Genomic DNA, 13,375 nt, shown 5'->3' with positions numbered 1-13,375 from the left:
GCTGAGAAGTTAGCCTTCTTTTCTGTTCCTGATCTGTCTGCAAATAGATCATGACTGCTCATATTGTGAACAATTTTCAGCCTAGGTTAAATATACATTACTCTATTTACACATATGTTTGGGGAATGAGAGAATGAACCACACCCAAGAGACCTCTGCATGGAGCCTCACTGAAGTCATTGGGACTGTGGGCAGGTCTGCCCATACAGAGGTCAGGGCAGGATTGGGATCTTTGTTTCTTGATTTAAGTTAATCTTTGTTAGCCACCTAAATTTGGCTGTCTGTGAGCAAAGAAATTTACATGAGTGTTCAAAAAAGGGAATGAAAGAGCATGTGAGGCTGGCCAAACTAAAAGGTGTAGATTTGGAACACTATTTGAATAAACCCCATCCCAGTTTGTTCAGCTCTGCATGGCATTCTGGAGTACATGTATGTTGAAAATAAACATAATATCTTGCAGAGTCTCTTATAGTTTGAGCTTCTGTGTATTTTTGCTATGCTGCCCTAATGAAGCAACACTTATTTTAGGTGTAAGCTTTTCTGTGACAGCGGTTGTAGTAGCTGGTAACACCGATGAAGCGAAATTTAACCTAACGTTGTCTTAACTTAAAATTAACTGTTCTCTCCATTTCACAGATAGAAAATTAGGCATGGAGAGATGAAGCCAATTGCCAAAAGTCGCAAGGGAAATTAGTGGCAGAGCTGGGAAATGAAGCCAGATCTCCAAAGGCCGAGTCCTCCAATTCCTTAACCACAAGCCCATGGTCAGGATACTCCCAATGGCATCTCCCCACTCAGTTCCGCTCTCCAAACCCACAGGGGGAAGGAGTAGGCTGGCTGTAAATTGGGTTCCCACGGTGCCCCTTAGCCTCACACTGTCGCTGTCACTGCCCCAGGGGGGCTCGCCCTGTGCAGCACCAGCCCAGCCCTACCCCTTGCGAGGTGGGGGCCAGACGGCAGCGAGCCCCGCCAGGCGCGGACCGAGTGAGCTGCAGCCCGGCTCGCCCTCTCAGCCCGGGGGCGCTGCCCGGGGCTGGTGGCGGGTCGCGCTGACATCAGCTGGTGGGAGCGCCCCTCTGCCGCGGTGGGAGGCGCGCTCCCCTCCCGGGGGAGTTTTCTTCGGTGAGCGGGAGGGCGCCGCCGAGGCTCCTGCTGGGCGTGACCGGCCGCGGGTCCGCCCGGTCAGGCTACCGCGAGGGCGGGGGCCGCTGCCTGCCCCGGGGCCGCGCTGCCGGCAGCGGGTCTGTGCAGGAGGCGTGGCGGGCACCGAGCCGCCCTCGCAGCGGGCTGTGCGCGGAACTTGCCATGAGCAGCGCAGAGCCGCGGCGTCCGCTCCTCCGCCATGCACGGGCTCTGCCGCTGCCTCTGCTTGGCGGCCGCGCTGGCGGGGCTCTCCTGGGCCAGCCGGAACTGCCCGGACCTCATCGTTGACAGCTGCCTCTGCACCGCGGAGCGCTCCAAGGGGCCCGGCCGCCAAACCGTCCGCATCAAAGTTGTCTGCAGCGGCGGGGAGTTGGTCGAAACTTTGCAGCCTTCTCTGCTGCCGAGCCGCACGGTGTCTCTGTAAGTACAGCCCGGCTGGGCTGCGGGGGCACGTGTGGAGCCTGCCTCGGATAAACAGCCGGTGTGGGGGTGTGTGAATGGAGCTGGCTAGGCGAGCGTGTGAAAGGAAACCCAGCTGTCAAGGGTCTGGCTTGGCTGCTCTCCGGGCCGGCGGGAGGGGGGTCGGACAGGGCTGGACTTAGGATCAAGAGAGGCAAGCCTCTGGCTAATGCAGGAGGCAGCGGGTCGTGCCTGGGAGAGAGCCCAAGTTGGAGGACACTTTGGGCGCCTGGAAGTTGAAGTGTGAGAGCTGAACGCCTCGCCGAGCTGCTCACCGACTCCAGGTGGGGATGCATCCCCTCTGCCAAAGCGCGCACATATCCCGGTGCAAACTATGGACACTAATCTAGTCACTGGTGTTTCCAGATAGCTGTCACAGCTTCGAAGGGGACGGGGAAAGTTTGGACTCTAAAGAGCGTGTTATTTCTTTTCTGGGAGAGAAATGAGAGTAGTGGACCAAGGAAGCCCACCTAGGAAAAACGTTATAAACTAATAGTTTGTGCAGTGTCGGTCTCAAACCTTCTGTAGAAGTTTGAAGAAAGCTACTTCTCTTCTCCAAAAGAGGAAATGGTTCAGTGTGCATAACAAATTATGAAATATACATCAAACATCTTAATCAGAGTCAAAATGGAGTAGAAACTGAGATCAAACTGGGTGTATGCAGTGTAGCTGTAGCCTAGTTGGGCCCCGGATATTACAGACACAAGGTGGGTGAGGAAACCTGAAGAAGAACAGAAGTTGGTCCTCTAAATATATATTACTCACCCACTTTGTCTCTCTAATCAGCCTGGGTGGGCAAATGTGACGCTGGCCCTACTTTTAAAAAATATTTGAGTTTGTTTTCACTTCTAGCTTAAAAACTCTTGTTATTTTGTTTGTTTTTGGGAAGCAGAATTTACTACAATGTAAATTGCATACTACCTTGTAGGGTGGTTTTGAAAATGTTAGTGATAGCTAAGCTGATTAGACCAGCTGATGCACCTTTAAACTTGAAACAGGATAATTTCCAACCCCAAGGATGATTAAAACATGCCATCTGTACTGCAGAGCTGCATTTTAAGGGTTATTTAACAAATTATCTGAAACTGATGTTTTCTTCTCTAATTAAAGTTTGGAAGCTGCGATGTCTACATTTTTGTCTGCATACATTTTTGTTTGTATACATACTATTTGGAATACATCAGATCTGTTTGTTGTTTAAGTAATCCAGTAGTGGGGAAATGACTCACAATTTGTGCATTGTTGACTTGCATGTGTTTTGGAAATAGGCAACAAATATAGTGTTGTCTATTGCACACACATGATCTTGAATATATGATATTCATTGTAAGTAAACATAACTAATGGTATTTTGTACCTCTATCACTGAGACGTTAAAGTAATGTTCCTATAACAGGACCCAAGCATTAACATTGTTGGCATTTTGCCCTTTTAGATGATGCATATATCCAACTGATCCTATGCAATTGAATTTAGTTCATTTGACAACTCATGCTGGGAACATCTCCACTGTTCACAGCACTTTCTTTAAATCAACACTTTTAGGAGGCAAGTGGTAAAGATAGTAATTTATGACATCTGGGGAATTTGTGCTTGTAAATGTGCAGATGTGCTGAGTGTGATCCAGTTCAGGTTTTGCTAAAACTGATTATGCTGATCTTTCATCTGGGAAGCTTGTGCGTCTTAATATATAGATACGATAACTACACTTCTCAAAGAATTTTGCTGAACTGAGGTAGACTAACTTTATTAAATCAACATAAGTTCATAACTACCATCTAAATGCAATGTTACTTTCACAGTTTATAATTTTCTTTAAGAACATAAAGCATTCTAACTTTCCAAAAAGATTTTGTGCAGACTTAACTACTTTTCTCCATTACTTAAGACATTGCTAGAAACTCTCTAATTGTGCATGTCTACAAGGTGTTCCTTTGTGCTTTATATTTAAATATTTATTTGCAAAAAGTTCTCCAGACTTTTTGGAAACACTTCTTTTATGACCATTTATACTTTTAAACTGTATTAGAAAGTTAACTCAGCATACTTAATATAGGATTAACAGTTGAAGTGTTTCAAATAGGAGTGTACTATTGAAAGAAGGTAGTGCAGGAATAAATATATACAGGCAGATCCTCAGCTGACGCAAGTTGTCATAGCTCCAAAATGAGGAGCTGCCCACTGATATCTAAGATTTAAGGCACTAGTCTCAAGGTAGATAATACCATATAGTTCAGAGGACACTCAAACACATTTATTCAAGTATCAGAAATACACTATGCTACATTTTTGAAAGTGACATATGAAAGTCACTTAATCTTAATAGGTAACTTGTTACTTATAGCTAACTGATCAAAACTGTGAGAGACATGGTGGGTGAGGTATATCTGTTATTGGACCAACTTCTGCTGACTTCAAAACTAAATGTGTGTGTTAGAGCAATTTTGAGCATAAGAAATGGAAAATTTCTATTTAAGTGAATAAAATGTTGTATGCCTGCTAAATGCCTCCTTTTTAAATTACATGTAGTTTAAGGAGATTACATTTTTTCCGAGACTAAATCTGTAATTAGAAGCTAATGCTTGAAGGTAAAACAAGACTTAAAATTTGAGGTGTAAAAAGATCTAGTAAAAGAGCATTTGCTTGCAGACACGCTGCCTATTTCCACTCAGTTTTATTGGCCTACAGAGAAAGCTATAACATATGGAATACAAAGTCTTGGATTGCTTTAACAATTAGGAAATATAGATGTGAATAAAGGTCAATGTGTGTTGCAGATGCAGTAACATTAAATAAAACAAGTGTAGCAAATTATTATAACATTTCATATGATTTTAATAATTCATTCAATAATAGTTGCTTTTTCTTTTTGGTGCTATTTAATTGGAAGGGCAGATCTAAGGCAAATTGTTACAATATTTTGACAACCGTAGTGGGCAGTTATGAAAAATTTACCACCATCGAGAAGTAATAAATATCTCTTAAATCAGTAAGGTGAAGTTACAGTGCATATTGTATACTTTGTAAGTACATATGTACATACATGCTATGTGATGCAGTTTATCAACTAATTTAACACAATATGTATGTTTTGTTAGGGAAGAGAGTTTGTATTAATGTTTCTTCAATTGATTAACTATGGGAGTTGGTTGTGATGGGCAGACTTGGCAGGATTTGACATAAATTTTACTAAATGTCTTGGTAGTTTAGGGTCTGATCTGAAGTTAAGACTCCCGTTGACTTCAATGGGCTTTGGATGGTTTCTTAACCAATCTTCAGTTTGAGTGGTGGGAGAGATTGTCACTTACTGGGCTCATACAGGTTTCAAAATCTTTACATTCAGTAATATCTCTGCATTATAAAATGTCAGGTGGCCCCAACAAATTAAGAGCGTTTTACGAGAAGCAAAATTTAAGAAAATGAGCTGATCAGTCAGCTGTAGCACCCTAATTATTTTTTAAAGAAATTTTGTTAAAATTTTTTGGACGCACTGTTTATCTGTCTGTATTCAATATTTATCTCGATGCCTTTGAAATAGGAACTGTAAACACTTGGATAAAACGGCTGTCTAATTTTACTATAGCTTTTGAAAGTAAGCGTGTATCTTCTGTTGAAATGGGTTTGTTCCGATCCACAGTGATACTCCTCAGTGACTTGCAACAGAGACTTATGTGCCTTCTGTAGCAGAGGGATTTCTTTTCGTCTTTCTACAGCAGTATACTGTTGTTCCAAAGCCGTGTTAAATTACGGCATCTGCTATTTCCACATTGATACGAATATCTACTGATGTGCAGACCCACAATGAGTAGAAGTAACATAACGTAACGTTTCTTTCATTTTGCTTTTTGCATATTCCATTTGTTTGTGTTTAGAGTGGATCTTAATGGGATTTTTATATCATGTGTTCACTTTTCTTGGTAGTTGTTTATATTTTCTTAAATTGTGTATTTTGCTTGTATACTTTATTCTTATTTATTTTTGCGGTAATGGCCTTTAAAGTGTACTTATGGAGAAGGAGATTCATGCTGAAAAATGAGATGAGAATTGAACACCACAAGTCTGGTGTTCTTCACCCTTTCTCAGTGCCCATATTTCACTTCTGGACAATAAAGTTGCTATAACCATGTTGGTGGGTGTGGTTGGTTGGTGGTGGTTTTTTTTTTTTTTGAGGGAGAGAGAGACTTTATTCATTGCCATCGGAGGTAATAAAGACATTTGACATGGATTATAAAAGGGACAAAATAGTGTTCAAGACATGGATTATAAAAGAGACAAAATAGTGTTCAAGACAGTTATGTAAACTAATGATGTGGATAATCCAATCTCATGTTTCTTGAGTGTCCGCAGAGGTCAGCAAAAGGCTTATCCTACTCCACGTCTGTGCAGATCGGTCTGCAATTGGCTAAGTTATTGTCCACTTTTTGAGGCAAGGACCAATGATCTGATCTTTTATTGTTCTTCTTGTTGTGTCTAACTTAAAGTTTAGACACATCTTTTTTTTTTATTTCCCTTCAGGTTTCTATATTTTTGCTGTTGTCAAACAAGATCATCCTGTGACCCTGTCTATCTAAGTCTTGGAAGCATTTGCCTGCCATATAACTTGTTTTGGCTGTCCACTCCATAATACTCTTTTCCCTAGTGGGACAGGAGCCTTTTGAGCACTCCAGTATTCTTCCACACTTCCTCCTTCCAATCACAAAGACTTTGCTTTGTGTTGATCTTCCATCTGGCCCTTTCAGATCCTGTCTATGCTATTCCTTGAGTGTGCCTGCAGGCTCATGAGAGTGTGCAACAGATGAGATACTCTCTCCCTCATGAGCACTCTAAATTCTGGTTGATGTAGGAGCTTGCTCTTGAGCTGATCATCCAAACTCTCACAATATTACTAAACAAGATGTATTACAACTTTTTGGGTAATAACCATTGGTTTCATTGTCTCATAAAAAGGCATTCTATCAGAGTTAAGAGAGTATATATTAAATTTTACTTGTTTAAATTAAACATAGGCCCAAAAATACTGACCAGACTTTTTTTTTTTTTATAATCTCCATTCACTATACAAGTGGGTATTCTAGATGTAAAGATTTATTGGTAAGTGAATTACAGTGATCCATTCAGGACCTTGCACTCCTTGGATGCACGTTATTGCTTTTAGATGTTAGTAGGGAATTTTGGATAAATATGGACTGCTGGATCAGCCCTCGCTGACTTGTGGACCTACATAATGCGTGTGGATTAATGAAAATCCTTATGATGCCTTAGACTGCTTGGTTTTGCATTTGAATCTCTGATGCAATTGAAAAATGTGTAGAGACGTAATCAGAAAGGTCTTTGGGAGCTATTAAGTGGCTCTGGAGTCATTCCAGTGATGGTTGGCTGCATAACATGATAGTTGGTCCTGTTGACCTCAGATATACACAGGCAACTTGTTTATTGCAAAGCACTGTGGTCTAGAGGTTAAATCACCTCTAGGTCATGAAGAGATCTAGGTTCTGTTCTCAGCTCTAGCACAGAGATGCTGTCTGATTTTTTTTTTTCTTTTTATGAGGCAAGCCATTTACCTTGTCTGTGCCTCTGTTTTTTTTTATGTTCTGTAAAATGAGGATAATGCAGTCTTCCTTCTTGGCTTGTGAATCTTTATTTATTAAATGACTTGGTAGCCTTGGCTGGAAGGTGATATAGTTTCAAAATATTACTAAAATTCACCTGTTTCTGATAGTAGTACATGATTAACTTACTTTTTCCTTTGAAAGAAAATCCAGCACTCGTCTCACACCAAGTCCCTTTTTATGGACAAATTCTCCCTCAGTTATCCCTATGCAACTCTGGTCTTAAATGGGGTTACACAGATTTCACTAAAGGTAGAACTTGGCCATTAGTAAATAACTATCACAAATGCAGTGGATGTGCTGAGCTGAAGACTCTCACATTTTCATAGATCAGTGGCTGTGGTGAGCCCCTCAGATATTTAATTTCAGAGACGCTCTGTCGTGATAATGATAATACATAGTTTTTTTCATACTCAAAGCACTTTGCAAACATTAACCAATTCTCTAAAGGCTGGATTTACCCCATTTCCCTTGTCCCCAAATTACTGAAATGTTATGTCACATCAGCACTTGCTTTATATACTTTAAAAAACAAAACAAAATCTACTTCATTTGTTTCATGCCCAGTCTTGTCTCTTCCTGTTCTATGCTGCAGTGGTTCATAACGGTTGTTATTAATAAATTATATAGCAAATAAATTTTACTGCACTGTACTTTTACAGTATAAAACACATTTCATGTCCCTAAGAGCCTACGATCTAAGTTATCCAAGGCTAGCAAATGCAAGACAATATTTTAGGAAGGCAGGGATGAACAAAAAAAGATTATTGGTGAGAAGATAATGGTAAAAGAGGGTTCCTGAGAATGGGTTTCAAAAATGTTTTAATAATACTTAGTCCTTGCATAACACTTATAATCTCTAGATCATTCATAAGGCACCGTATAAAGACAGATAAGTTATTATCCTTATTAAATAGGTGAGGAAACTAAGGTGAAGAGAGCTAAGTGACTTGCACATGGTCATACAACAGATCATTGTCAGACAGGAAGAGGAAAGCCAAATCTTCTGGCTCCCTATCTATGTGCTGGACCATGCAGCCTCCCAAAAATCTGTTGGAGGGACAGTCGGCCATGGTGAAAGAAATTCCAAGCATAAGGAAAATTGACAGAAGATATGAGAAAGTTGAAGTGAGTGGCAGGGAGAGGTGAATGGGGAACAGGCGGAAAAGAGAGTAGACATGTCAGGCAGGATGAGATTTGTAGGGCATTGTAGGTCAGCCTAAAATTGATGTTTTTCTTGGTCTAGACATACCCAGAATGAGTACAAAATACCATGAATTTAAATGTTTTATTTTCTCCGTTAGACAGACATGCTGGGTGAGGTTATTTCTGGGGAGGGGAGAAGGAGCCCTGAATTCTCTGTTTAATTTGGCAGTACCTAATATAATAACTAAGTCCTGACATTTTGGTGTTCAAATTGACACTTAGCCATGCTGATACCAGTTTTACATGCCAAAGGAACAATAGAAGAGCTATTATATTGTTTTTTTTCATAATACATTCTTAAATATATAATAGGTTCTTTTTTCATCTTTTTTCATTCTGACTAATCTAAGGATAATAAGTGATCATTGCAGTTCCACAGCCTAAACATTCTATCCCTGTTCTTCTAGACAGGTGACTCTTTAGAGGCCCAGGACTGCAATCTTTGCAATCTATTATTATTTGGATCACTTATCTATTTGGTCATTTCACTAACAACATGGAATATATATCCGAGACTAGGCAACTTGCATATCGCTGGCTTTCTAATTTTGGGGTAGACTCTTTCCAGAGGGACAAAAGACTTAAGATTGCTTAGGAAAAATAGGTATATGTAAACATATATGTATATCTCTTTAACAGGGAAGATAGACCTAGGTAAAGTGTTATGTTGCAAATTTGCTCCCTCATATGTAGGTTTCTGCCATATGGGATAATTTGCCAGTTGATCCATTATTGACCTTAGTTGATTGTCAAGCTAGAAGAGATTTGATAAATGCCACTGCATGTTTTGCTATGTTAGGCCAATATGTGCTGCACAGATTTATTTTTAATGCCCAAAGGATATACGCGGCAAAAAAATCAAATTGTGTCTCAAGTGCATGTACCCTCATCTGTTGTGCCTGGGTAGGGCCCTATGTTTGGATCATTGGCAGTTCTAAAGCAGTCAGTAACTGGGGGTGGGATTCACAAAGGGAAGGAGGCATTGCAATGTGGAGCCTAATAATGCCAAACTTTTAGGGGCCTAGAAAATCATAGGAATGCCTTTGCAATCCACAAAGCCTGAATTAGAGGCTTAGGCTCTCTATACAATGAATGAAGAGAGAGAGAGAGAGAGGTGCCTTAGCTTTCAGTCCACAAAGCCAGCATGCTAGGTGGGAAGCTGCCTAGGATAGCTAATGGGAGACTTCAGCCAGAGGGGTGAGGGCTATGCACTACCCCTCTCTCAAAGATAGGCACCTAAGTTTGGGCTCCATGGGGGAGCCTAGCTCTGCTAGTGATCCATGAAGTAAGGGAACATAGGTGCTCAGCTGCCTGAGTTGCATGTGGAATCCTAGTCAAAAGAGCTGGGGGGGAGGAGGGAGGATCTCCTGTCTAATGTATAGCTTGGTGGATAGGGTCCTCACGCAGGATGTGAAAGACTCACAGGTCAAGTATTCTACCTGAGGGTAGAAGGGATTTGAGCAGGTGTCTCCTACCTCTCAGGTGAGAGCGCTAACCATTGGGCTATAGAATATTCTGATGTGGGCACCTTCAATCTCTCCTCTTGAGGTTGTTCCACTTTAATTAAACAATATTAACTGGGCCAGAGAGAGAGAAAGAATGACTCTATAGCCAAGAGGTTAGGGCATTCCCATGAGAGTTGGAAGATCCCTGTTCAAATCCTTTCTCCTTCTCAGTAGGAGAGGGAACTAGAACGGGGATTTCCCACATCCTGGCTGAGTACCCTATTCACTAGGGCTAAAGATTACAAGGGAGGTTTTCTCTCCCCGTGCACACAGCTGTCTTTGTGTGAACTTGCCTGAGGGCCCCAATAGGGTAGGCATACTCAGAGATCACATACTGGACTGGGCCCACACATACAACTTGGCTAGCTGAACTCCTATCTTTCTAGTTTGTGAAACACTCTGTGGCTTAGGCAGGAGATGTCTGGACACCTAACATGAGGCAGTAGTGCATGTGCTCAGGCAGGGGATAGGTATCCAGGCACCTAGAATGAGGTGGCAGTGTGCATGCCCAGAGGAAAAAACTTAGATGCCAAATGAGTTTAGGCTCCTACAGTGTTAGGTGGCAGTCAATTGGGAGTTTTGTGAATTGCAGTGGTGCCTAAAAATGGGAGTTAGGTACCTAAGTACCTTTGTGGATCCCACCCTTGGTCATTAGCTGAAGTCCTGCCCACCAACTGGTTATATCTCTTATTCCAGCTCTCGTCGGTAACTTTTATGCATGTGGAAGTTCTCCTTAAAAGAGACTCTAGGAGTTCATGCCTCTTGGAGATCATAGTATCTTTTTCCAGCTACTGAAAGGGAACTTTTCCCTAAAAAGCAGGTGATGAAAGTGACTCTCAGAAGTAACATTGACAGATTTACAGCATTGCTGGAAATCTTAGTATCTTACACATGTTTTTCAAGAGTGATCAAACTATAAAAATGTACAGATGGGGATAGTTAGGGGCTGAGTGTCTTCGCTGGTCATGAGGCACAGCTTGTACACACAATTTTCATGTGACCTGGAGAGAGAGTGAAAATCTGGGCCTCCAAAACTTATACCTACTATCCCAAGTGAAATACCTCCCCCCAAAGCTATGCATATTTGATTTCCATTGTCACATCTTCCCTCCCCTCAGTCAATTATGCTCTTATCAATTCTGCCCTCCCCAATCAGATCAATCATTTCTGCTTCGAGTATCTCTTTGTAGGGCTCTGCTGCTTCCCCTTCTGCCAGGACACTGCACATTGCTCCCTCTTCTTAAAGGAGCAGCAGCTCTGAGGCCACTATGCTTCCTGCCTCCCATCTTGTGAAAAAACTGCAATTTAGGGCTGTTCTACTCCTTCCCTGTCCTCTTCCTATCCTGTGACACATGTAGTGGTTTCTCCAGTCACTCTGCTCCCTTTGTTTTCTCCCTTTCTAGAAAGAACACTTCTCTGTGGCTGCCTCCATCCCTCCACAGAAGGACCCAGCAGCTTCCTGAGTAAAACTTCTGTAGACATAACACTGTTTTCTTCTGCAGAGGCCTTGTCACAGCTTCTCAAATCAGCCCTGTTCCAGATAATCCATCCTTCTTTCCTCAGACTGTGTTTTGCCCTGCTTCTATCATACACAGCTGTTTTGTGGCATAAATCTGGAAGCTAAAAGGGCAGATTTTCTCCACTAAGACAGCTATTCTGCTCTAACAACTCCTAAGAAGTATTTGTGAGGCTTACTTGTTTCTCTCATGTACACCTGAGATTCACCTGTACTGACTTGACATTCAGAATTAAACCAGCAGTGAAAGTTTTCAAGCATGCTTTCTGTCTCTAATTTTGTGTACAACTGCCACTTGATATCTTAGCTCTCCTTCATTTTCGTTGTCCCTGACGAGTAATTCTACAGCATTAGAAATACATAAAATAGTCTAAAAGAAAAGGAGGACTTGTGGCACCTTAGAGACTAACCAATTTATTTGAGCATGAGCTTTCGTGAGCTACAGCTCACTTCATCGGATGCATACCATGGAAACTGCAGCAGACTTTATATATACACAGAGAATATGAAACAATACCTCCAAGGTATGCATCCGATGAAGTGAGCTGTAGCTCACGAAAGCTCATGCTCAAATAAATTGGTTAGTCTCTAAGGTGCCACAAGTACTCCTTTTCTTTTTGCGAATACAGACTAACACGGCTGTTACTCTGAAACCTGATAAAATAGTCTGCTAGCTATCTGCTTCCCTAGTCATACTGGACCAACCTTTATTTCATTGGCCAAGATAGTGTTTCATAAATTTACTTTCAAGTTCTTGGGAGTTAATGCGGAGTTGTAGATTTCTCAAACACTTTCTTGCTCTTCTGATTTTCTCTCTCTCTCTGATACACACACTCTCTCTTTTCTTAATATAGAGAATATTCACTTTGTTTTTTGATTTTGAGGTAACATGCTACTGTTCTCCTTTTCAGTAGTTCCTACTTTGTTCTCATGCCTGAAACTGAGCTGAGAGATTTATCTCCAAATAGTGAATGTACTTCATGCCATTGCTCCACTTCTGATGTTTTTATTATAGTTTAATAACATTGGTGATAGTTACTTGTCTGTATTAAATTGGACTTATTCTTTTTCAGATAAGATTATGTCCACTATATAAACTGTTCTGTCAGTAACAAAACACAGGCAGGAGAAGACTTCTGGGATTTGTTGCTGTATGCTGGCAGTCTTATTATAAAAAACTATGAAAAAACTCTGAGATTTACCTCTGGGTCTGATAAAATTTAGCTCTTGCTGTCAGGTAGCACATAAATAAGAATGTCCTTTTTAAACCTTTTTTTCTTTTTAAAAAGCTGCCCCTTGGTAAATCCTGAGGCTTTGGGGTTGGCTGTATTTTACCTTCCAGAGTTCTCAATATACTGTCTTGAATTCCCCATTACACTCAGGCCCTTCTGGCAATGTAGAGAGGACTCAGCATAACTGAGAATCAAGCCCACTGTGATTCTCTTCATTGTTAATGCAGCATTATAGCTTTGAAAAACTTTGATGGCCTAGGGCCTCCAGGCCTACTAGGATATGGACCTTCATGGTTCTCCCTGGCTAGTGAGGAGTTTGCTGTAAAAAGAAGGAACCACAGAATCAAGGTAGCAGAGGTGACCCTCTTATAAATAGCTTCTTTTATGTAAAGATGAACCAATTCCAATTCAAAATAGGTGCTTCAATGTTTGTTTCATAGACCGGAATTGTAACTGGAAAGATAAAGGGATTTATATATATTGGAATTAAAGTAAATGCCAACCTAAATAATAGAATGGGAAAATAAACCTAAACCTGGTAATATCCTAAAACGAGACCTCAAAAACTGGAAACAGAATACACTGTTGTCAGAGGAGCTAAACAGTTTGTCAAATTTGCTATAATTTATTAGCTCCCTGACAATAGATTTTAATTGAAAATTAATATTAACTCTAGCATTTTGTATGAGGGCAGAACAAATATGC

At 41.1% G+C, this 13,375-nt stretch overlaps 1 protein-coding gene across 1 annotated transcript in view; it reads left to right on the top strand.

Moving 5' to 3' along the window:
• The first annotated feature begins 1,237 nt into the window (after positions 1 to 1,237).
• Positions 1,238 to 13,375, top strand: part of ADGRA1 (adhesion G protein-coupled receptor A1) — a 467,766-nt gene continuing 455,628 nt past the window's right edge. Inside the window, exon 1 of the mRNA XM_048858295.2 lies at positions 1,238 to 1,563. Coding sequence (XP_048714252.1) covers positions 1,343 to 1,563 — 221 coding nt within the window. The 5' untranslated portion in view covers positions 1,238 to 1,342. The remainder of the gene's footprint in view (positions 1,564 to 13,375) is intronic.

The sequence above is a fragment of the Caretta caretta genome, chromosome 7, assembly GCF_965140235.1.
Source record: "Caretta caretta isolate rCarCar2 chromosome 7, rCarCar1.hap1, whole genome shotgun sequence".
In the NCBI taxonomy this organism is placed as follows: Eukaryota; Metazoa; Chordata; order Testudines; family Cheloniidae; genus Caretta; species Caretta caretta.
This window is presented reverse-complemented; position numbering and strand designations above follow the sequence as displayed.